The following is a 24,277-nucleotide window of genomic DNA, read 5'->3' as shown; positions in this document are numbered from 1 at the left end:
GCAATCCCCGCATTGTAAAGTTGTTCTAAACTGTTCAGAACGGTTGCATTTTGCATCAATATATCGTTACGCGTAGCAGCTTTCACATCTATGTGTAGAATCTTTCTTGTCTGAGGTGATCATAAATTTGATGCTGTTCAGAGAGGGCAACTCCTTCGTCTAATGTGAGCTGCATTCAAAACAATTCACCAGTCACTGTGACATTCCCTTTTCTAAGAATAGTTATCGAACATTTGGGAACACGTATCCGTCTTGGCCTCGTGAATGTACCCTACGCCAAAATGTCCGGATGAATCTTCTTTTCTCAAATAGCACTTTCGCTTAAAAGACTTACGTTCTTTCAAAGCATTGCACCCACGATTCATGTATATAAAATATAAGACACAACGAATATGTCAAATGAATTGTTGGAATTATTTAAACTTGTGCTGTTAGTTGTTTTTTTTAAATCCATTTTACATTTAAACTTGACATTTTGAGTGTGTCGAATGTTGCGAATCTAAATCCAAGCGAGAGTCGGTGATATCATTCAGCGACACGTCAACCATACGGAAGAAGCTCTCTGTCCAACCTGCCACCGTATTGCTATACTGGAACCTTAGCATTATCAAAATGGGTGAGTATTTGAATTGTTGGTCGATAAAATGATATATCTGTCATCTGAATACCTATATGAATAATTAGTTAGCAGTGTTGTTATTTGTTCTGTATCTTTTAGACGCGGTGCGACTGTTGTCAGCCAATATTAGCTAGCTAGCTAATGTTAGCTGTTGACAGTGAATGTCGTATGCTTTTCATTCGTGGTGTTTTTGTCGGGACATCTCTTGAACGTTTTCCTTCCAAGCTTTTCGGGTTAGCTGTGGTATAATTATATAATAATATAATCTACATATTGACATCGAGGACACAGCAGATGAACCACGACAACCTGCAGTCGTCAGTTAATTCCATCGTGCAGTAACGTCAGTGACTGTAGCTAAGCAGCTAAGCTAAGCTAAGCTAACTTGCTCGACCACCTGAGTGATGCTGGCAGTGAGGCCAGCTCAGGTAAAGCAGGAAGAGAGCTGGACTCACTCTTTCACGCTGAATTCACTTCATGCATGATTAATCATTGATTAGATTTTGATTATTTGAGAAATCATTAAGGTTATGCAAAGTCAAAACAAAGGAAATTGTCCATTATTTGTTCACCAGAGCCCAATTATTGTTACACCTAATAAACCCACAATATTCAATTCACAGTGAAGGTGGAACAAGATGCTGTTTTAGTTGATCAAAAGTACATTTTCTTCCCATCCACTAATGTGAAGCGTATTTTCTCATCACTAATACCTCCCCGTGTGTCTATTCTTCAGGTGGTTTCTTCTCTAGCATCTTTTCGGGCCTGTTTGGCACCAGGGAGATGAGGATTTTGATCCTTGGTTTGGACGGTGCTGGAAAGACAACCATTCTTTATCGGCTACAGGTTGGAGAGGTGGTCACCACAATCCCCAGTATGTGCTGGTGTTGTCTTTTTCTTTATGTCCATCCTTGTTAAGTGTTTATTCCTCCTTTCACTATATCCTTAGATTCACAACAGTTAAACTCTCATTTGTAGTGGAATGAGAAGAAGCTCTTTATGCACAGTAATTAGAACTTGAATGGCATCTACCAGTAATACTGCTGCCAAATACTGCTACAAGGAGAGGCTTAGTAGACACTTGTCAGCATTTATTTTTGACGTGTTTTGGAGAGAAGCAATCTCAGGATCCATCCTCTGGTCTCACGTGACTCCCAAAAAACTTGGTATTTCATGCAGATGGGCGTGGTCTTACAGTGGCAGTGCACACATGAGCTTCCTGTAATTTATATATTTGCTGTCACACCTATGTACATTGCTAGTCTGCTTTGTAAGCCTGTTTGGGCGGTTTGCCTCCAGGACTTTCTGCCAGAACGCCTTTTTAGATGGTCAGGTGAGATAAAAAGAGACAAAGTCCACGTAGGGAACAGGATGAATGGGTCAAACACAGAACTTTCATACAGGAGACAGGGGTTCGAGTCTTAGTTAGACTTAGTTGACTTATTATTTTAGTTTATTATTAGCAGTAGTAGTAGTAGTAGTAGTATACTAGAAATATCGTATGCAAATGAGACAGTGGTCACTTCTCTGTCTTCACTGTACTCATTTGGATTTCTCTCTGCACAGCAATCGGCTTCAACGTGGAGACAGTCACATACAAGAATCTGAAGTTCCAGGTGTGGGATCTGGGAGGACAGACGAGTATCAGGTAGGGTGTCAGTGGCAGTTGGTGGCTGTGGTGCCAAGGAGTGAGTGTATGGAAACGTATATATGTGGAAAGTGGATGTGGCTCTGAACAGCTTGTCTCAGTCGACTTCTTGGAGAAATCATTTGCTGCTCTAAAAACTCGTTGTCTCTCCACCATTCACTTTCCCTGTTTTTATGTTATTTTCACCTCCCTTTTTAAATGTTTGAACTTTTTTGCCTTCTTTCATTCTTGTGTCTTTGATGGAGCTCCTCTCGTCTCTCCATCCCACTCTCCCGTCTGACAACATTTCTGATCCTCTCTCTGCTCGACAGGCCCTACTGGCGGTGTTACTACTCAAACACAGATGCAGTCATCTACGTGGTTGACAGCAGTGACCGCGACAGGATGGGCATCTCAAAGTCTGAGCTGGTGGCCATGTTGGAGGTAAGTGGGCTTATTTTCAACTACTGCCTAAATGCAAGTATCACAATGAAGCACTTCATCGCTTATAAGCAAGTCGCTTATAAGACACCAATTATTACAGCTGTTGCTTTGCTTGCATTGCACTGATACTTTTAGCTGCCACTTTTGGAAAATAACATCTTTAAGTGTCTGCTTTTCATGATGCAATTCTGCGACCTTGTGCTTCATTCAGGAGGAAGAGCTGAAGAAAGCCATCCTGGTGGTATTTGCAAACAAGCAGGACATGGAACAGGCAATGACGCCCACAGAGGTCGCCAACGCTCTGGGCCTTCCCGCCCTCAAAGACAGAAAATGGCAGATCTTCAAGACCTCGGCCACAAAGGGCACAGGGCTGGATGAGGCAATGGAATGGTAGGCTTTACCATACTATACAGAGAAATAAGAGAAAACAAAGCTGTAGTGAGAAACATAAGGTGGTAAATGACTGTAGAGGGCTCATGAAAAAGATAGTAGATATTGGTCAATATCTGTGTTTGCTGAAGCTGAATTCTATTTGTTTTGTCCTCGTAGGCTGGTGGATACCCTGAAGAGTCGACAGTAAAGGCTCCCACCCGTTTTGTACATACACCTGACCTTGGACCCTCCTGTATGAAGCCTTGTGACTGACTCCCCTCCCATCCCACTTTCCACTGGACCAGTGATTGCACTCCTCCCCCTCTCCAACCCACCTGAAGCCTTGGCCAAGCCCCCCCACCTCCCCCCTCCTCAATGCCGAACGCCTTTCAAGCCTGGGACTTAGAAGCGAAGGCTGCAGTAATGTCTGGACTGGGCACAAACACATTAAGCCCCCATCCCTCCCCGGCAGCATGGGGAGGGAGAGCTGTATGACTTCAGTAATGGGTTAGCATCTATATTTTTCGGTGTTTTGCAGATGGAAAACACACTTGTGAACAGACATGTTAAATTGTGCTAATTTTATGAATCCACCTGTAATACTGTCAACACTCAAATTATCAAAGATTAAGAGGAATCAATAAATAAGACTCTGTCCACTCCAATCCTCTGCAGTCTTTCTGAAATCAGGTGTCGTCGCTGGACAATGTTAGCTTCCTCTTCTCCCAGAGAGTTTAACGCATGCAGTAAAACTACATGATCAGTGATTGATCACACAGTTGCTGGGCACTTATGTCAGTGAAAAGATGCCATGAAGATCCACCAGGAGGCAGCGTTTTCCCATCAGGGCACAAAGCAGAAGTTCGACCATAGGAGCGTCACTCCTGCTCCTGACCTGAGCACACATCACGGAGAAGCAGCAGCCCGACTGCCAACTCATTCGACAGTTTTCCGGAGTATGCTGGACTGGTCATACAGTACACAACTTCGGATAACATACCTCTCTGTAAACAACCTGCTGGCTTGTGTGAAATATTCTGATTTACTTTGGGAAATTGAAAATCTGGCCTCAAACAGTGAGAAAAAAAAACTGCCATATGTCTTCTGGCCAAGTGTTACTGCAGCCTTGGCTGTTTTTGTACTATATCATCAGGCAGATGCAATGTCATGGATTTCTATTTTTTTTTTTTTTCCTCCTCTTCATTTGTGTTGTTCCCATTTTGTTTTGCTTTTTTTTTATAATGTTGTCGTTGAAGCCCTTTTCCGTTGAAATCCTTGAGTACAGCTTTGGCATATTATTAGTATAGTTACTGAACACTAACTTTATGCTCAAAGTTTTATGGTTGCATATTTATATCTGCTTGTACAGTGAAAATGATTCTCAGTAAAGATTGCTCTCAGTGATTGTACCATTTTGTGTTAAGGCTGTTTGATTTTTTTTTTTTTTTCAAATGGCGATACCAGACGATGGATGATTGGTAAAAGTGTCAGATCTTTTTTTTAATTACAAAAAGTTGTACATTAACTACACAAGATAGAAATCTGATGACAACTCCACACTTTGTTCACAGCAGGAAAGTAAAAACGGATTCAGCTTTGATCTGCAATTCATATGTATTCATGTCATTAGCGATGCAGAGACATCCTGCTGTGTAGCAGCTGCGGGATAATTTCATTCCTTTTACACACACAAGGATGTTGGATATGTAACAGAGGAAGTGGATTAGTTTGCATGGTTAGAGTGTGAGGAAACCCCAGCAAACCACCAGAGAGAGCCGTCAGTTTTGTCTTTCCCGCTCCAGTGTGATGTTTGCTTCGTCAGCTGACAAAATAATTGGAATAGTAAAAGTCGTTATGCAACTCCATGAGGTGAGACTTGTGGAATCTGCAGCCGGGTAGCGCTCAGGGCAAATCAAGAGTCACTTACTTCCCAGGGTCAGCTGGTCAGCTTTCAGTCCCACCTTGCACCCTTTGCTGAACAGGTGGAGCCACCTGCATGGCTCACTGCACCATGGCCAGGTCTTTGAGCGCATGGCTCCGGTGCTTCTTGGCTTTGTATCCGGGCCGAAGGAACTCGATCTTTCTCTTCTTGGCTTCGATCTTGTTCTTGTGTTTCTTGAGTTTCTTCTTGGCTGCGATGTCTGGGTTAGCCACCGCCTGGGAAATCAGAAGACAGGTGTGGATTTAATGCTAGGAATAAAGTTGCTGCTCGTCTCTGTGTGTGTGTGTGTGTGTGTGTGTGTGTGTGTGTGTGTGTGTGTGTGTGTGTGTGTGTGCGCGCGCGCTTTAGTGTCCATCATACCTGCATGGCTCTGTGTCGTTTGCGTGCCGCTCGCCTCTGTGAAAACTCTTTCTGGACAGCAGAGAAGGCCAGAGAGAATCTCTCCAGCCCCACCTGCTTCTTCAGCAGCTCTATCAGCTCCTGCGCCAGGTTCTTCAGAGTGGGATCTGGACACAGAGTTCAGTGGAATCACTATCGATGTTTGTAGACCCTGTGACAAACACTTTTCAAACACAGGTTAAGAGCGGGTACCTTGGTCTGCGTAGGTGCTGTCCAGCTCCCTGTACAGAGGAGTGATGATAGTGGTCAGATAGGGGCCGAGTCGCTCCTTCCCCAGGTCCATGGCTATCGCTCCCAGGAACTTAAACACACAGGTTCTCTGCAGGAGGGAGTGGAGGGAAAGAAAATGACATTATCTTACAACTTGGACAATAGACTGACTGTTTAAATGTTACACTGAAATGCGAGTTTTGTGGCTGTCTTTACAAAAATGCCTCATTACATTTTCAACACAGTGCAGGGAAAAGGAAAGCATCAGGTGAGGAGCTCTGGTGCAACACAACATGAGTGTCAGTACACTCAGCAACCTTTCACAAAAATAGAGTAATGTGATCCATTGAAAAATAATGAATACAGCCATTTTAAGATAAACATACTCAACACATTTCAGAACATAAGACTAGAGTAGACTTAAAGATGGCGGTCAAGGCTCTTTTGTATTTAGTCACTGGTCAACCAGAGAACTGAACATGTAACCCCGAGTTTCTTTGTGTACCTTCAGGGGAACTTTGGGGGTGTGTGCTGCCTCCCTCTTGGCCATCAGCGACAGCTTATTAATCAACCACATCAGCGAAGGAGGCCGATCATCCTTGTCGTCCTCCTCCTCTTCCTTGTCTTTCTCTTCCCTCCCCTCTTCTTCTCCGTCCTCTTCATCTCCATTCTCCCTCTGCTCCTCCTCCTCTTCCGCTCCCTCCTGAGGAGTGGTGACGTCTGACTCGGGGGAAACGAGGTAGATCACTTTGCCGACAAAGAGCAGGTTCTTGATGACCTGCGGGCGGAGCAAAACATGCACGTCAAACGAAGCTCATGGGTGATTCAGAATTTCGACTGAAATGTGTTTTGGTGGAGTTTGGGCACCTGCTCTCCTGACGCCGTGTCTAGGAACTTGGACTGCAGCTGATGGCAGAAAGATAACGCCAACTCTCTCATCTAAGCGTCATGAAGAAGGCAGGAAAACAAGAGAACCTTTGTTTAAGCAATGATGATAAGATGCAGAAATCAGATCACTGCAGGAAAAACAGGGCTCCTCGGCCTCACCTTCTTGTCCAGGTTGCTGGTGATGAAGGCTGTGGCCGCCGCCTGAGGGGAAGCATCCACTCGCTCCCCTCTCCAAACAGCCACCAAATGCTCTGCCCTGTGGGCTGCAAACAGCTGACCAAAAAGCTGCGAGGCCGTCAGCCACACCCAGCAGTGAGGGTACCGCAGGTGGCCTTCAATGTGACCTGCAGGAGCACATATTAAAAAAAAAGTGAGCGTGTGTGGAATGTGTGTGTGTGTGTGTGTAGGGGCCAGAGAGGTGGTGTGTGTCGGTTCTTTACCCCAGATATGACAGAGTGTGTCGTGAGGCTTGCTAAGCTCCAGCAGGCCACAGTGTTTGCTCAGCTTGGTGATGAGAGTGAGAAAGCTGAACAGCAGCCGATCTGCCCCTTTCTCATCCTGCTCCTCCTCGATCTGAAAGACAACACAGAGTTCACACACTTTCTTTTCCTCTGCTTTGTGGCCAATGGTGGGTGCAACATGCGTCGCCTCACATCTTCGAAGTTGTCGGGGTTTATCGCTTTCTCCAGCAGGGGCAGCAGGTCATCCAGGTGACGGGCGAACTTCTCCTCCTCCACCTCCACGAACAGACCACAAATCTGAGCCCCGAGACGCCGCAGGCTGGCCTGGGAGGATGGGAAGGTCAGAGGTTTGAATTAGACCTTCTTCAAAATTATCTGAGACATTTTAACGAGTGAGTGTGTGAGTTTACATGTACCTTCTCTGCAGTCAGCCAGGTGTTGACAAGGGAGTACAGGGTGTTCTGGTGGTTCAAGTCCAGATGGGTCAACAGGGCCTTGATGGCCATGGCGGCCATTTTCTTACAGCGTGCTGAGTCATCATTGACGACAACCAGGGCAAGTGGAGCGAAGAACAGGCCACTGTGCCGCAACAGCAAGTTCTGAGCGGAAAGATTAAAAACATTGCCTTTGCTTGGGCTATGCTAACACACGCTATGCACTGGTTAAATGCGTAATGTTACGATGCTGCCGTGTGCATGCAGCGTCAACCACAGTTTCTGTTCTTCTGTCTCATCTGTGTGCAGATTTGTGAGGAAATGTACTCACCTGAGGGAAAGTCTGGAAGATGTAGGCCAGCATCTCCAGCACGGACTCCCTGCCTGTGTCGTGCTCATACTGCAGCTGGGACACCACAAAGTCCAGGTGCTCTCTCAGCTTCTTCCCCAGTGGGTAGTCCAACAGGTATTTTAAATAGATCTGCAAAGCATGAACCCTGGCTGAGCACGTGACTTTTAAAACATTTCTGTCATTTCAGCGAGGCAAAATGTGACCTTCTTTCATGTGCGAGTACCTGTCGGCAGTGGATTCTTATCATGCCGTTGCTGCCAGTGACGGACAGCTTGGCCACTTTTTTCAACACCTCCTCCATCTCTGGAACAATGAGCTTCCTGGACAGAATGGCCTGGAGGAAACGAATACACATGTAAAGACAAAGTTCAGTTTTTTTTTTTTGATATTTCAGATATTTGATCTTGAGATCTGGTCACTGGTCACCTTCAGCAGGCCAAAGGCGGTGGCCTGGCGAGACTGGTCGTAGATGTCCTCCTCAGCGTATCCCAGCAGCACCTGCAGCTGTGTTTCTGAGATATGGTTTCTTTTGACATTCTTCACCAGTATGGTGATGGCCTGAGAGACAAAGAGACAGATTGAACATCATAGATCAATACAGCAGTTCTATCTCGAGTCTTTTTATTAGGTTTGTCCAATCCAGCGAGGCCATGATATTAAATACTGTCATTTCTTTAAAAAAACATGGAGTCATTTCTTATTTCCCAGCAGAGACTGTTTATCTTCAGGTGTGTGCATATCTGTGTGTGTATTATTTGCGGTACCTTGAAGCAGTTCTGGACCAGGTGGTAGTTCTCCCCGCGGGCGGCTCCGGCCTTGGAGTAATCCTTCAGCAGGACAAAGAGCTGCTTGGTCAGCTGGTTGGCGTTCTGCTCCACCGCCGGCAGAGGGAACTTCAACAGCCAAGTGAACGCCACCAGAGCCTCTGTGATCACCTGAGCGTCAAGTGGAGGGAGTGCAAGTTAGAACCTCCATCTCATTCATTCGAGAGACGAGAGTGGGTTTGATCAAACGATGCTCAAAGTTAGGGTGATAAAAGGCGCTAATGAGAGCACCTTGACATGCATGGAGTCGAGGCAGTCGAGCAGCAGCAGCACGAAAGGATCCAGCATCTCCAGGGCCGAGGCCTCGGACGACGTCACTTTGGACTTCTTCAGACTCAGGTGGAGCAGCTGAGAAATCGACGCAAATGATGACACGTACTTCAGAAACACTGCCGCTTCTTTTTCTTCTTTTTCAGACACACAAAGCATTCCTGACTTCTCAAGGTAAATGAAACAAACTGCTGCAAACTAATGCTGATAAATTGCTGTTTGGGATTATTAAATAAAAGCTCTGCGGACTGTTTTAATATCCACCTTGAGGCCAGCGTCCACCAGGATGTGCATGTTGGTTCGGCTGCTGACCAGAGCTTTCTGTCCCCCTCTCTTTGGAGTTGGAGGCAGGAGCAGGCAGCTGGGAGGGGGCAGTCGGGGGTCTGGTGGGGGCTTAGCTGAGGCTTTCTCTCTGCAAATACACATACACAAACAGTGTCATGCATGGTAGATGGAAATAAGCTTCAGAGTGATTTACTGTGTATTGGTGTGTGTTTGTGTGTGTGTTTGTGTGTGTGTACCGGTCTCTCTTGGTGAGCAGTGGCAGACTCTGGCTGACTAGGCCGTGGCACAGCAGTAAGATATCCTGGGAAGTCATGCCCCCGTTGACAAGCAGACCCAGGACCAGTCGCCTCAGCACAGCACCCACCCGGTTACACACCTTCAGACTGGATGAAGTCTCCAGGATCTGAAAGAAGGGGGAATGAAAAACAGAAAAAATAAGAAGGCAGAATGAAGAAGCAATGTCAGCTAATGCTGCCGACTCCAAAACATTGACTAAATCAAATTCTGATTGATTGATGATTCTACAGCAGCATGCAGTACATACTGTACATATGGATGATTCACATTACATGGACTGACCGGTGTTGTTTAATTTTGAAAATTAGCTTGAGCAAGTTAGCTACACTCAATTTCGATTATTTGACAACAAAATAAAAGAGAACAGACAATAAATTGACAAAACTAACAAGCAGTTTATCTTTTCTATAACAGAAAAGGACAGCAGTAACAGAAGAGGAAGTGCCCCCTCACATGGGCGGAGGCAGTTACTACATGTAAGGCCTAACCTAAGATAAATCCCCGCTCACCTCCTTCAGTGGCAGTATGAACTTGGTGACACTCTCCTTGCTGCAAAACTTGGCCAGCAGCTCATAGGAGTCCATGCTCTTGCTGTGACGCGCCTCCATCAGCTTGGAGACGATCCCCTTCACCTCCTTCTCCTCAGCCACAGGCCCAAACAGCTCGTTGTTGAAGATCTGACCAACAGGGAAGAACATCGAAAATGAAAACACAACAGTCAGGTCGTCTTTATCACTTGACACAGGGGGGTCTATGTGGTGAAATGTTCTTACATCGATGAGCATGTTCATGCACGGGTCCAGGTCACCGCTCTTCAGGGTCGGACTGAGAACTGACAGCAACTGGTACACAGTGAATGTTAGCACGTGAACCTGGACAGAGGGTGCACAAACAGGAGGACATATTAGGATTTAAGACAAGGCTGACACATCTCTTCACATCAACCAGTCATATAATTTCCCCTATTTGTTGTTTGATGTTAAGGATTATTGGGTAACAACATTTTAGAATGTATTACACATGTGAAAACCTGCACACACACAGGCAAATATGTGTCATTGTAACATGCATGCTCGCCTCCATGTGTGCACTCATACCTGGTAGCCTTTGACCAGGACTGACTGCATCTCTTTGAGCAGGTACTGCAGGTACCTGCAGCCTAGAGTCTCCATAATCTTCACCAGAGTTCCCCTCGCCACGTCACGGATCTCCTGGAAACGGTTCCTCAGGTGCACACACACCTTGATCAGGATCCTGGATGGCACATAATGACACAACATCGTAAGTGGACTCATATAAACGTTAAGATCTCAACATGTGCTACGGCCGAAATGAGACTGTTCCTTCTGCCATGTGCATTCGCATACACTCAGGTGCATACCCAGGTAGGTTGGCCTCCATGATGTGTGAAGGCAGAGTCTGCATCAGTTTGACCATGGCAAAGGCTATTGGAATCCTCACCACCTCCTCATCCTTCACGTCCTTCGACTTCACTGCCTTGTGCTCCTCGTCACGCTTTACCTGGAGGTCACACACTTCCACTATTACACAACTGTTTCAAGTTTTCCGAGCAGATGTGTGTGTGTGCGTGCATGTCGTACCTTTGCGGTGAGACACTTGTGCAGGCGAGGCAGCACGCTGTTATTAACAGTCTGGTGGATCAGCGTGATCAGAGACTCCAGCTCCTCTTTGCTCTGCGGCAGCCCGCTGGCCACTGCGGTGGGTTTAGCTGCAGGCCCCTTGGCTCCAGAGACGGCAGCCTTTTCTCCTTTGGTGGTGTCCGTTTCCATGGGATGATCGGATGGAGCGCTGTTACCGTCTACCTCCATTGCCTCCTCGTCATCGCTTGCGTCCGATTCCTCGGCTGCAGGTTGCTCCTCATCGTCTGCGTCGACCACCATGCTGCCATCTTAAATGTGTTTGATTTAGGATGTTTCATTATATCAGTTTCAAATTAAACATATTATGTTTTGTTTGAAAGTATGTTAATAGACACAAAACTCAAACTACTTTAAGTCACCAGAAATTGACACCTAATTGGTCGCTCACCCTCTCTGGCCTTGGCAGCCTCCATTTCTCTGCTGAGGGTCTGATAGTCAAAATGGAAAGCTTCCAGGACTGTGACCAGCAAACTGGAGTTTGAAGGAGGTGCAACACAGAAAAGAGAAGAAGGAGGAGATATAAAATGCTTCCACAAATCATTTAAAGGTACGTACAATCAATGAAAATAAAGATGTCAGTAAGGGTTAATAAAGTGTGACTTCTAAGCAGCCAGCCTCACCTGACAGCCAGCTTCTGCTCAACCTGCCCTGTCTGCAGGATGTGGATGAAGTGTTTCAGGTAGTAGAGGTACTTGGACCAGGTCAGCCTGCGACACACTGCGCCCACCACCTCCACCGAAGCTGATATCATGTTCTCATGCTGCAGTATGTGAGGAGAGGGGAGGTCAGACACGCAAACTAGGAAACAAAACGCGCATATTTGATTTTGAAATAAAACTTCCTGCGAGTCCGTGCATGCGCAAGTCACCTTTAGCATCTTCTCATCAAGCAGGGCGGTCATGGCGTACGGCATGATGTAATTTTGGAGAGAGCGAGGTGTCATCACCAGCTGGCCTTCGGTCAGCTGCTTGGCCAACCTCCTCAGGGCGCGACCTCGACGGTGGATCTAAACAGAAACGCACGGGTCAGTTTGCGTGATTTGTGTGTGTGACAGTCGGATAAAAATGGAGAAAGAGTGACTTTTCACGGTTTTTACCTGGATGTGCTTCATGTGCTCAAAGAAGTCAGACTCCAGGTCATTGTAGTTGGTGAGCTGGACCAGGTCTCTGAACTCTTTCTTGGAGGGAAAGGTCTTCACCAGGCAGGCCAGCACGCTGGTGTATTCATGCTGCACGCTCTGAGTGAAGGAAGCAGAGGAAGAGACTTACTTCATGCCGAGTGAGTTTATAGCATTCCTCTGTGTTTAGAAGTGTGTGTTTAGAAATGAGAGGAGAGGTGTGTGTGTTCCTAACCTCTGTCTTGCTGCGAAGCCCCTTGTGTACAGCGTCCAGGATGGTGTGCTGCACGATGTCCTTGTAGATCTGCTCTCCAGCCCCGACCACTGCCAGCTGGGTGATCACCGCAGACAGACACAAGGTGGCGTTGTCTGCCAGTGACATGTCACCGATCTACATCAAAAGGAAGGATGGAGGGGCGTCAAACAGATACTGCCGGGCTGTGGCTTTTAGTTTAGACAGCATATCTGTATCACGTACCTCATAGGTGTGGAAGCAGTTGTGTATGATAGTGTTGATGTAGTCCAGGTCCAGAGTGGTCATGCCCTTGATTCGCCTGGTGGCGTCTTGGAAAGCTGTCAGACGTACGTCAAAGTAGATCTCATCCAAGTGGCGACTGTCAAATGCGTTGAGCTGGAGAGGGCGAGCAGGAAAAAATGAGTGTCGTCTTGTCGTTTCAGGTGAATGTAGAAATAATAATGTGATATTTAGTGTGAATGTCATCAGGGATCATACCTTTGTTGCTGAATCAGTGATGTACATGAGGGACGGCTCCAGGTCTGACAGCGTCTGCAAGCAGAGCAGCACAGACAGATTAAATAACAAAAAAACATCTAAATTGTTACTATAAATGTAATATACATACAAATATACACTGGATACATGCTAAAAGCTACACATATCACTCTGCTTACTGTGTGTGGATTCATACGCTCACATTATGGACTAGGATGCTGCCTGAGGTGAGATTCCACCTCTACACATTTCTGTCTTAAATCACAAACACAATATACCATAAACTTCATATTCTGTTCACTTCTTTGCCGTACCTGAAAGACATTAGTGAGCGCCTGCCTGGGCAGCTTGTTGTGGATGATGGAAAAGAGTTTGCTGAGCGGCCGCAGGAAGGCGGAGGGCTGCACACACTGTCGCAGCAGGTTCTGCACTGTGGCCAGGATGTCGATCTCTGTCTCCTGAAATAAACGCACGGGAAGACGGATCACGGGCAGCACGAGGAAGTACAATCCACTACAAACACCTCTGACTTGGCCCAAACAAAAAGTCTTACTGGAGGATTGTTGCCTTTCTGGAGGTAAGGCAGCAGCAGGCTGATGAGCACCGAGCTCTGCTCCTTGTCACTCACGAATCGGCTGACCCTGACAGAGAAACACATTCAGAAATGTGTTCAATGAGACACAGAAAAGAGAAAACACATCTTACATCCACTGAAACAGAGCGGCAACGATTAGATTAGAACACTAACTTGGAGAGGATGTTGAGCTCTTTGGCCACCTGTGCCCTGAACTTCTTCTTCTTGAGTCTGTCGGTGTTGCGTACGACTCCGCTGAGGTACCGCAGCAGGGTGGATATGTGAGGCAGCAGCAGTCTGGAGCCCTGAGTTAATGAGTCTGGAGGAGGTGCGACAACAATTAGCTTGACACCTGATTTAGAAGATATACTAAGGATAAAAGGACGAACTGCTGACCTGCAGTGACAGAGGCACCCTCTGCTGGCTGCGGGAACACACAGCCGTTCACGCTCAGCTCTGTCTCAGTCTCTGAGGCGACGAAGTCTTCAGTGGTTGCGAGGGACTCTGCTATGTCCATTACCATGGTGATGGTCACAGGAGACACGTTCTTGGCTGAGAGGAGGGCGAAGACATTAAGGAGGACATCACACTCCGGCTGGTTTGGCCTCTGCTTGGCCAAGAGCGGGAAGTACCTGAGAAAACAGGACAAAACAATCTTTGTACTTCGTCCTTTAACTCACTCTGGATAGAAACTACTATTAACTGGTAGAGATTTCTTGGTAGATAGATGAGCAATGTGATTTGATTAAGGCAGATGGAGAAGAGAGGCAGACTCTGACCTGGCATTTTTGCTCCACACATGGATGAGTTTCAGCAGAGGGGTGGGGGAGTAAGTGCTCTCCGTGCGGAGGCGGCACACCTGCACAGAAAGAAATGTTAACTCCTAGGTGAGCTAGAAATGCATGGACAAAAAAAAAAACAATTAAAATAAACACATAAAAACACAAAAAGGTGTTTGCAGCACGCACCTGAGGCAAGACCACAGCCTGAAAGACGCCGTCCAGCTCGTCTCGACTGAAGCTGTAGGAGTCGAAGCTGTCAAAAAAGTCCTGGATCCTCAGGATGCCGAGTCGCCTCAGGTTCTTCAGAGGACTGATGCAACCTGGACGCAGCTGCAGACAACAGGGAAGAACTCAACAGTGAGGAATCAGGCCACAGAGTTCTTTTTTTTTAGGTTTGCATCTCTGAATGCAGGGGGGTTGTTATATCAGGTTGGAACAAAACATCCAAGGACAAAGATAATTACTAGATTTTGATGTTTCTGGTATTTCTTACATTACTGTATTGTTTCCATTCGTAAGATCAGGACAAGAAATCTGATCATCTCTATCTGATTACCTGGTCCCTGCTGTCCAGGACGGTGGACACCGAGGCAGTGACACACAGCAGGATCTGCAGCACCTTGGGCAGGTAGATGTGGATGAGGTGGCCCAGTTTCTGGATCACCACAGTGATGATGTTCAGCAGGCTGTGCTGGCGGCCCAGCGGCAGGACGGCGCCCACGTCTGTCTCTGCCACTGCCGTCTCCACTGCTGCCAGGCAGGGACCTGAGGACGCAGACGAGGAGGATTATCCAGGGAGCTACTACCTTTAAAATGATGGTTTTAGGTCTGAGTCTCGGGGGAACATTAGTGCAACAGGGACCTCGTTTCGGACGTGTCCTACCTTGGCTGTGATGGCAGACGGGCTCCAGCAGCAGGTCGATGAACATTCCCAGCTCCTCACTCTGGCAACCTGCCAGGAAACGCAGAATGATGGAGGACCGGGTGGCGGCGCTCGCCTTCCCCTGAAACTTGCTGCCTGCTTTACTGCGCAGGCGGCCAAACAGGACCCTGTGACAGAAACGGCAAACACAGAGCTGGTGACTGGGAGACCAAAGCACCTTTTCATTGCTTCAATCATTTATGTACGAACACGTCTACTGTTCCCACAGTGCATCTCGCACCACTTCAGACGCATCGTAAAGGGGCAGATAATGTTGGCATCAGGCAGCCTGCAGGAGAGGAAAAGGCTGATTCCATGCAACCACTGGATCAATGAGGCACAGAAGCAATATTATCAAAATAAGTCGACAGAGGGAGTGTGGGAGACAGACGGGCTGGGGGCTGAGTCTATAGAAGCACATTCTTCTGCTTTAAAGGCTGCTGCTGCTGCTTCCCTGTAGTCGAAACGGAGCTGTCTTATGATCTCATATATAACCTGTGGGTGTTACAGCAAAGTTCTTAGAAAGTTCAAGGAAAAGTTTGACATAAGACTTATTCACTGCCTTGCAGCAAACTAAGCAAGAGTATTGATACCGTTTCTCGTGTCTGTCCATTGAATATGGAGCTACAGCCAGGGGATGTTACCTCATGAGCAGTGGAATGAGTCTGGCTCTGTGGGAAGCATCAACCACTCCCGTCTCCTCAGAAATGTTGAAATGGACGATCTCCTCTTTGAAGTGTTTGTCGTCCAGGAGCTTCTCAAGATTCTCCCTGAACGGACAAAACGCACAAAAACAAGGTCAACAACGGGAACCAGAGCGTCACCCCTGCAGCATGGAGTGCTTCAGCTTCAGGGCAGACACTCAGATCTGGATTAAAGATCTGGATAATGTTGCCTCATAATGACGCTATATGATAAAGTTAATAACTAGTACATCCTAAAACAATATGGAAATCCCCAAAACAAACCAGGTCAGTGTGACAGCGTGATCCTGAACAAAGAGTCACACACAAGCCCCTGTAATGCAAAACTTCCCAGGAAATACACATCATTCTACAAGTGAGCTGGAGGTACAGTAAGCGGATAGCTTAATAACAGACGGTGATGTCAGGCAGTCAGCGCCGAGGTGGAGGTTAACATTCCTCCGCCTGTAACCATAGAGGGCTGAGGACGAGAGCTCTGATTCCTATCCAAGACGCTCACAATGATCCCATTGAGGAAAAGAAAGAAAGGGAGCTCGTTGCTTTAAGAGAAATGTTACTGCATGTTTATTTTCCATCTCTTCAGGTGGTTAAGGCAGGTTTCTTACTTGTATGGTACTATGTTGGGGTCTTTGTAAGTGAGAACACATTCCAGTGCCATTCGCTGGATCTGCTGGTCCTGATGGCAGAGCAACTGGAAACAGAGAAGAATATGTTATACTGGCCCAGTCCCTCCTTACACTGAGTGTCCAGATATGTTAAAACAGCACAATGTGTGTGTGTGTGTGTGTGTGTGTGAGGTTTACCTGGTTATAGAGCTCACTGAGGCTGCTCTCCAGGTAGAGAGAGCAAGGGTTGGTGAATTTGGAGAACACCTTCAGATGGGCAATCAGCTGTCTGGAAGAAAAAAGATGATTCAAGATGATGCAACACACACATGAACGCAGCAGTAATATTAATCCACAAACATCAGCATTCACAAGCCCTTCTACTTTTGATTCATTAAGTACATTTTGCTGATAACACTGGTGTAATACTAATGTGGTATTAGCAGTTCTACTTAAGTAAAGGATCTGACTACTTCTCCCACCACTAGTGTAACCGGTGTGGTGGAATAGTTGTCACAAGGCCGGTGGAAACAACAGTCCGTGTGATTTGGATATCTTACTTGGCAGCAGCTCTCCTTGGAAGTGTCTTCCTCTCTTGTTTGCCTCCCTCCTCCGCCTCCTGCTCCTCTTCCTCTCTCTCCTCCTCTTCCTCCACAGCCATCCCGGATTCCTCCACGGCAGCATCCTGCCTCTTCCTCAAGTTCTGAGTAGGGGCCACCAGCAGGTCGGCGGGGTAAAACTCATTCCTGACAACAACAACAAAGACATCAGGACTGGATACTTGCGCCCTGGTGGCACATTTACAAAATATTGGAAAAAATATTCTGCAGAAACACTGACCTGATGAACCTGAGCAGCAGAGGGCTCAGTTCTCGGCTGCGTGGTTCCACTCTGTCGGGAAACTGAGCCATGGAGCGCCACAGCAGGCTGCGGAAGTTGGGGAAGTCGGTTCTCTCGTTAGGGTCAGAGGTCAGCTTGAACTGCTCTAGGAACAGCACTCCCACGTCCCCGCTTTCAATGACGTCACAGCCCGGCTCATGCCCGTTAGCCAACTCCTCCTCTTCTACATCATCATCGCCATCCTCCTGCAATTCTTTTTCTGTGATATGCAGAAATCTACTTTAGCCACACTTCCTTTCCTTAAAAATTGATGCTGAACAAAGAGTTTACATATCGGGACAATGTGATGCACCAGAATCCTGCAGCACAGCAGGCAGCTCTTACCAGCCAGCCCCGCCACCATCTCCAGATGTTCATGGTAGACCCTCCAGAAGTCCTTGTTGTCCATCCCTCTGGCATGGCTCCTATGAAGGGGAAAGAGACCAATTTATACGAAATGGATTCAGCGGACACCTCAATATTTGTGACTTTTATTCAGGCAATTCAAACAAAGTTCTGTATTTTTTACCACTTAGCATTGTTAGCATTGCTCCTTTAGAATCAATGTCTTAAACGGTACAGTAAAATGCCAGCAAGCCATGTTAATGCACATGTTTAGAAACGTTCACCTTATGTGAAAAGCATTCAACAGGCAAAACGGAAATGAGGAAGGTTTAACACTGACGGCCAATCCAGGGTTTCATAAGTGCGTCGATTTGAGCTGAATTCATTTTATACTCACACAAGAAGTTCAATGACGGCGTCCCACAGAGGCCTGAAGTTGATGAACAGCATGGCGATGAGGTAACGCAGAGGCACCTGGAGGAAAATGAGCCGGAGAGAGACGTGTTTATGTTAAACATCTCTACCGTTTATATAGCACTCAAACGTCTCTCCTGTTGTATCTGTACTTGTGCTGGATAGATTTAGTGTAATCTGCAATGCACTACTTAGAAGATTCTGTGTGCCAGCGTCACAGCAACTGCATATTAATGGGGGGGATAACTGATCTATGACATTTAAGTGACAAATATTAGACTTCTAATGATCATAACAATACAAAATACTGCAGTAATAGTGGCAGTGCTGTTTATGTCTTTAGTGTCTGTATACTAGCATGCACTGGTCTTTCATTGCTCTGTACCTGCTGGAAGGTGGCGGGCAGCCCCTGCGGCAGACTGGGCTGCACCAGGTCGTGTCTCAGCTTCCGGAGGTGAAGCAGCTTCTCCCTGTAGTCCTGCACCGAGGCCGGCACCAGCTCAGCCTGCAGGCAAACTGCAAACACCGGCTGCACCTCCACATTCTCCTCGCCCTGACAGAGGGGCACACAAACACAAATAAGCGCAAGAGCTTTTGTTTTCCTACATTTGATCCGAGTTTTATGAGAATCTGAGCTGACAGTCGTACCTCGGCCTGTGGAGCGAGCTCAGCCTCAAACTGAGAGAGAATCCTTAAAGTCAGCAGGCGGATCTGAGAGGGAAAGGCCACATTGGTGGTATTATTCTTTAGGTAGCTTGTGATTAAATGTCTTTGTGTTAATAATAAGAACCTCTTTAGGTCCCTGCTTCTGTGGCTGCAGACATACCTTGGAGATGTTGGAGGAGAGGTTGGTGTGCAGGATCTCATGGAGCTCCAGCAGTGCACTGTGGGACAGGTGCTCTGAAACGCCGCTGAGTGACAGGCGGGTGTAGTACAGGTCTGCCAGCAGCAGGGCAGACAGGTCCATAGGAAACTTCCTGTAACCAGAGTGAAGTGAAAGAGGTGTTTACTATCTGCTGCCATAAATGGAGACTCCTCATCACACTCAGACACAGAAACAGCAGTGAGTACCGTAGGATTGTTTTGATCTTGTCCACAGTGAGCAGCGAGAGGAGCTCAGCAGAGCCGTCCAGAGTGAGGAGGCAGCTCAGGGCCTGTCTGGCTACAAACAGACCAGCTGGAGGGTGGAGCAGAGGGGCTTCAGTCAGTCTCGAGAACAGCAAAACTCAATGCACAAATCAAGATCTCGGTTCTATTTTCACACTTGTTGTCTGGCAAACTATCAGGGAACTCAAACATTTCGGATTTGTGATACAGAGTGAAAAAAAGCAAGAAAATCTTGAGTTTGAAAAGTTGCGACCAGGAAATATGTGACTTTTTTCACTCATCAAATTACTCATTTCAACTCTAATAAATCACGACCATTTCAGCTTCTGACACTTTTAATACAGAGCGAACATTAAAAAAAGAAAGAAAACAACAAACCTTTTCCCAGTTTGTCAGTCTCGATTTCACACAGGAGGTGGTTTAAGAAAGCAGTCACAGCGGGAACAACGGAAAGTGGAGCAATAGGCCTGAAGAATACGACAATATAAATACAACAGATCAGAATAATAAATATAATACATCAGTCAGACCTTTCAGAAAAGCATGCACACGAGTGAGTGAGTGTGTGAGGAAGGAAGTATCATCATTTCACATAAATAAAGCTGCTGTAATATTTGACTAGCTTTCTCCAACTCCCCATATCAAAATCTTATTATGTTAACATATGATTTGAGGACTGTAATAGTGTATTCAAGTGTGTGTGTTACCTGAGGTGTGGCAGAAGCACAAGGGCAGCCCAAGGCAGTGACAGGTCACTGATGGACTGGCTCTCCTCCTCAGGAAACCTGACCAGTGACAGCACCAGCTCCGGCACTGCAGGCTGCTCTGATGCTGTGCTGCTTGCCTGACCGTTCAACACTCTGCTGGACACGAGAGGATTCATAACTGCGTGATCAGATGACCAAAGACTGAGGCTGTTTTTAGCTACAATCTAATGGATGAAAATAACATATCTAATGTGTGCTGTGGAGTCTCACCCTGTGGTCTGTCCGGTGAAAAGCAGTGGATAGACTTCAAAGGCCATGGAGCCGTCTGTGGGGGGTGGGGCTTTGGCGAGGATCAGGCTGACCAGCGCGTCCAGGCCCTGGTGGCGAGACAGGGTGTCGCCACAGCTGAACAACCCGGCGGTGAAGCGCAGCAGGCTGGGGAGGAAGAGCTGGAGGAGAGGGAGGGAGAGACAAGTTAGAGTCAGGAAGTCATAATGAGGAAACAGACCAAAAGCAGAGGGAGTGGGGACTCACCTGTTCAAACTGCTTCATGGTGAACATCTCCTTGGTGAACTCCAGTATCAGATCTTTCCCCACTGTGCTGCCAAACACCTTGTGAACAAGACAGTCACATTAATACACCCATAGAGACACGCTGCACATGTGCAAAACAGGGCTGAGGGCTTTTTTCAGGGAAAAAATAAAATGCAAAAGCTACTATTCCCACTAAAATCAGGCCTCTTATCTGTCAAAATGATTGCAATATGACTTTCTTTTTCGCATATCGTCCAGCTCTAGTAAAAAACTCTCAAAACACACGGACGTGATCCCATGCTTTTGACAGACACACACCTTCTGGACCGTCTCCTGGATGAGTGCTTTAGGCAGGGTGACGTTCTCCCCAAGGAGCAGAGAGGAGGTGATCTGGAGGAGCAGACGGGAACAAGAAGCTGACAGAGACGAGCTCTGGGTCAGCTGCAACACCGTCTGTAGACACAAGAAAATAAATAATGAGAACAGGAAAAAGACCCATCATTGCGAAGGGGAGATTCGTGTTCTCCTGCTACCTGGCAGACATCCTCCGGCTTGGTGATCTTTGCTCCGTTCCTGTGGGACACCAGCGTGTGGAGAATGAACAGCAGCCTCTCCAGCTGTTCTGTTGCCTGGCCCGCCTCTGCTCCCTTTGCCTCCATGATGCCCAGGACCTCCACCACGCTGACCTGTACATGTGGACATGCCTCCATCAGACACATGGCGGGGAAAGTCCAGCCGCCCGGGAAGCGTTTTTGTATGTGGTGCGTGCATCTAACCCACCTGTAAGGACTCCCACAAAACCAGGAAGTGTTCTCTGTCAACGTGATTGGCTGCAGCCTCGGCCATGTGATCCAGAGCATCCCTAACAGTGTCCCATGGCAGAGAGACTCCGGGGCTGGTAGAGGGTCCGAGCTTACGCAAAGCTACAGGGAGAGCCTGGAGAGGAAGGTGAAAATGAAGAAAGGTAATTTTCTCAGCCAGTGGAGTCACCCCCTGCTGGCCACTGGAAAGAATGAAGGTTTAAGGCAGGAAAGCATTGGCTTCACCTTTCAGACCCAGAAACTGTGCAGTATTCATGCAGTCTGTGTGCTAAACAAGGGACTCTGCTGAGCATCATTGTTTAGCATGTACACTCCTCGGAAATGAAACTCACATTTGCGGCGCAGGAGTGAAACATGTTTCGGACTCCTTTGCACATTTGGAACAGCAGCTGACCTGCTCCCTGCGCCTTGTCAGGGTGCTGCTGCAGATCTGAGAACACATGACTCAGCAGGGCATCAAGATCCGGGACCTGTGCGACACAATGAGATATCATTTTAGCGCTGACTTTAGGGCAAAGGACAGCACGGATTCACGTTTTAACATCTGCTCACATGCCAATAACCCACCTTTCTCATCAAAAAAGAGAAGCTCTCTGCCGCGAAATTGCGGATGTGCTCTTTCTTGTGCGCCAGCAGCATGCTGTATAAGCTGTGGGGAGAAAAGAGGATTAATTTCCTCCATGCTGGAAAACAGATTCCACAGAGTCCGACTGCCACCTTGTTTCTCACCTGTAGATCTTGCTCATGTCCTTCACCATGAGCCTCCACAGGTACTTGTAGAGGTAGGAGAGACAGGTGAAAGCCCACTCCAGGACCTCCGTGTCCTTGGTGTCCAGCAGCGAGGTGATCAGAATGAAGAAGTCGGGGAAGTGGGGGTAGAAGTCAGTCTGCAGGTCTCTGGCCAGCTGCACCACCAGGCTGGAGGGAGAGAGAGAGAGGAGACACAGCAATGGAGTTACCGACTGGTGTCGCACAACAATTCTGTGCACATGCAAAGCAATGGAGAGGACTTACTCCAGCAGTGGCTGGTAGGCCAGGCTGTTCTTGACACTCAGGTGCATTTGCAAACTCTCCACTATCGACTTCTGATGGAAAACCAGCATGTTGAATGACTGGCTCTTGTTGGAAACCTCTTTTAGAAATGTAGCTGTGGAGGAGAGAGAGTCACTCTTCATTGGCTACAATCACACGGCACCTTTCCTCAGGTTTAGTCGGTTAGTTAAGTCATTTTTGTCCCTGGCATGTAACACTTCCTACAAGGTGATAATAAAGTAAATTAGCAGTATTTATCATGGTTCACACATACTGAAATGCTCTGTCAAGTTGAGGTCTCTCCATTTTGTCAGTCCTTCAGAGAAGTATGTTTCTACTTCCTGTGAAAGGAACCAAAAAAAAGGCATTATATGAGAAGCTCGTTGTATAAATGAGAGGAACAATCATTGTGCCAAGGTTACCGAGTGTACAAACCTCTGCATAAGATCCTGTCCGGTCGATACGATGGATGACATCAATGTTGACATTGGCAAGTCTTTCAGCAAATGTGAGAAACTGAGAGAGACACAGCAAAAGAAATTAAACCTGGTAGTACAGAGAGACAACGGCTCTAACAATGTTACTGTAATAATGGGACTACATGAGGGACATCAGGTTTAATGGCATTTTCTCTATAACTTATTATAATGTGCTACATAACTGCCATAACTTGCATTTAAAATATAGCTGAACAAACTGTTGTGTGTCTATTAGCATCACGCCGCAGTAACTTTCTGGACTCTCTCACCCTGTAGGTGTTCTCAGATTTGTGATACGAAGACTTGGATTTAATCTTCATCTTTGCCCTGTTGCTTCAAAAGAGGTTAATTGTATTCCAATGGCCGCTGTGCGATTAAAACGATTCATGAAAACTATAATTCGTTTCTTCCCGTGGCTACAACTGTTTACACACACGCCGATACCGGGGCGCAGCCATGTTGTGAAAAGCATTATGGGAATTTTTGAGTCCGCGTGGTGGCCGAAGAGAAGCGAAGAGGCGCGAGAGAAGTCCTGCCTTCGCTTCCGCCTTCGTTAGAGGCTTCGCGTCTCCATGCTTCCAACTGCCTTCATTTGGGAGGCTAACGTTTAAATAACCGGTGACAATGTAAGAGCATGGAGCCGAGGGAGAAAACGCACCATTTTTTAAAATAAGGTACAAATAAAGTAGAGAGCCAAAAAAAAAAAACGCTTTTTTCCACTTTATGGCTAGTAAATTTTGAACAGTTTCTAAATGTAACAAACTTAAAACAACAATTATTTTATTAGCAGATTGTGGACTTTTATTTTTTGACAGGTTAATCACTGTAATTGACACGTCTGTTGCCAAGAAGAAGTATGTGAAGTATTTGCATGTTAGTTTCTGTCTTCAGTAGTACAGAGTGTACTGTGTGTTCCAGGTCAGTTTGAACCAAGTGAATGCCACACAAGGGCTAAAATACCCCAGATCTTAAGTGGGGGCAAATTGTTCTGCAGGACTCTAATACACTGCCATTCACCACAAATGTTCGGAGGATCCACCCTCACCACCTCTCAAATATTCCCCCCCCCATTCACCAAATGATTCATAAAAACACAATTAATTAATACAGCAGATTAAAATTTTATTATCAACACTCTCCATAATCTATCCCCTGCTTATCTCACAGACCTCCCTCAGATCTACACTCCCTCTCGCTCCCTGCCGTCTTCATCAGCAGGTCTTCTAGCACTGCCAGCCGTCAACCTCGGAACAATGGGTGCTGGGGCCTTCGCTTATGCTGCACCCACACTTTGGGACTCCCCTCCCCCTCACATCCTCCACTACAGAATTCAGAAACACCCTTCAAACCCATCTCTTTAAAACAGCTCACTCACTTTGCCTGCATCAACTGTATCCCTGCTGCTCTTTCATTTACGTATTTCAATACTTTTATCTT

General features: G+C 46.8%; 2 protein-coding genes across 2 annotated transcripts; one reads left to right on the top strand and one right to left on the bottom strand.

The window, feature by feature from the left end:
* Positions 1–206: 206 nt before the first annotated feature.
* On the top strand, positions 207–4,471 carry arl1 (ADP-ribosylation factor-like 1). The gene is made up of 6 exons (XM_076721681.1): positions 207–616; positions 1,356–1,493; positions 2,186–2,267; positions 2,579–2,690; positions 2,902–3,080; positions 3,240–4,471. The coding sequence occupies exons 1-6, from the start codon at positions 613–615 to the stop codon at positions 3,268–3,270; spliced, it is 546 nt and encodes a 181-aa protein (XP_076577796.1). The 5' UTR covers positions 207–612; the 3' UTR covers positions 3,271–4,471.
* A 70-nt stretch (positions 4,472–4,541) lies between these two features.
* On the bottom strand, positions 4,542–23,282 carry utp20 (UTP20 small subunit processome component). The gene is made up of 61 exons (XM_076722810.1): positions 23,110–23,282; positions 22,797–22,877; positions 22,636–22,702; positions 22,344–22,476; positions 22,059–22,247; positions 21,897–21,978; positions 21,662–21,799; positions 21,289–21,444; positions 21,042–21,194; positions 20,827–20,961; positions 20,509–20,586; positions 20,245–20,423; positions 19,975–20,127; positions 19,646–19,734; positions 19,232–19,337; positions 18,987–19,137; positions 18,809–18,871; positions 18,546–18,713; positions 18,144–18,220; positions 17,747–17,826; positions 17,363–17,621; positions 17,083–17,268; positions 16,721–16,811; positions 16,523–16,608; positions 15,858–15,983; positions 15,175–15,341; positions 14,848–15,056; positions 14,478–14,621; positions 14,289–14,368; positions 13,906–14,141; positions 13,684–13,828; positions 13,489–13,576; positions 13,250–13,393; positions 12,936–12,989; positions 12,681–12,833; positions 12,438–12,593; positions 12,182–12,322; positions 11,954–12,091; positions 11,706–11,845; positions 11,474–11,556; positions 11,026–11,333; positions 10,806–10,945; positions 10,522–10,678; positions 10,198–10,296; positions 9,934–10,101; positions 9,364–9,530; positions 9,107–9,254; positions 8,804–8,920; positions 8,513–8,683; positions 8,175–8,306; positions 7,972–8,082; positions 7,728–7,877; positions 7,379–7,561; positions 7,155–7,286; positions 6,942–7,074; positions 6,661–6,845; positions 6,481–6,552; positions 6,119–6,391; positions 5,596–5,722; positions 5,365–5,510; positions 4,542–5,219 (listed from the first exon to the last, which is right to left on the bottom strand). Exons 1-61 carry the CDS (start codon positions 23,158–23,160, stop codon positions 5,064–5,066), a joined length of 8,430 nt encoding a protein of 2,809 aa, XP_076578925.1. The 5' UTR covers positions 23,161–23,282; the 3' UTR covers positions 4,542–5,063.
* Between the last annotated feature and the right edge of the window lie 995 nt (positions 23,283–24,277).

The sequence above is a fragment of the Chaetodon auriga genome, chromosome 22 (assembly GCF_051107435.1).
Source record: "Chaetodon auriga isolate fChaAug3 chromosome 22, fChaAug3.hap1, whole genome shotgun sequence".
NCBI lineage: Eukaryota > Metazoa > Chordata > Actinopteri > Chaetodontiformes > Chaetodontidae > Chaetodon > Chaetodon auriga.
This window is presented reverse-complemented; position numbering and strand designations above follow the sequence as displayed.

Excerpts from the sequence above, each read along its gene's own strand:
- utp20 (XM_076722810.1), bottom strand. The coding sequence starts at position 23,160 with ATGAAGATTAAATCCAAGTCTTCGTATCACAAATCTGAGAACACCTAC. Across the intron at positions 12,990-13,249 it reads CGCTCACTAATGTCTTTCAG|ACGCTGTCAGACCTGGAGCC; the intron begins GTACGGCAAAGA and ends CTCTGCTTGCAG. Across the intron at positions 7,878-7,971 it reads TAAGAATCCACTGCCGACAG|ATCTATTTAAAATACCTGTT; the intron begins GTACTCGCACAT and ends CATGCTTTGCAG.
- arl1 (XM_076721681.1), top strand. Across the intron at positions 2,268-2,578 it reads GGAGGACAGACGAGTATCAG|GCCCTACTGGCGGTGTTACT; the intron begins GTAGGGTGTCAG and ends TCTGCTCGACAG. Across the intron at positions 2,691-2,901 it reads AGCTGGTGGCCATGTTGGAG|GAGGAAGAGCTGAAGAAAGC; the intron begins GTAAGTGGGCTT and ends TGCTTCATTCAG.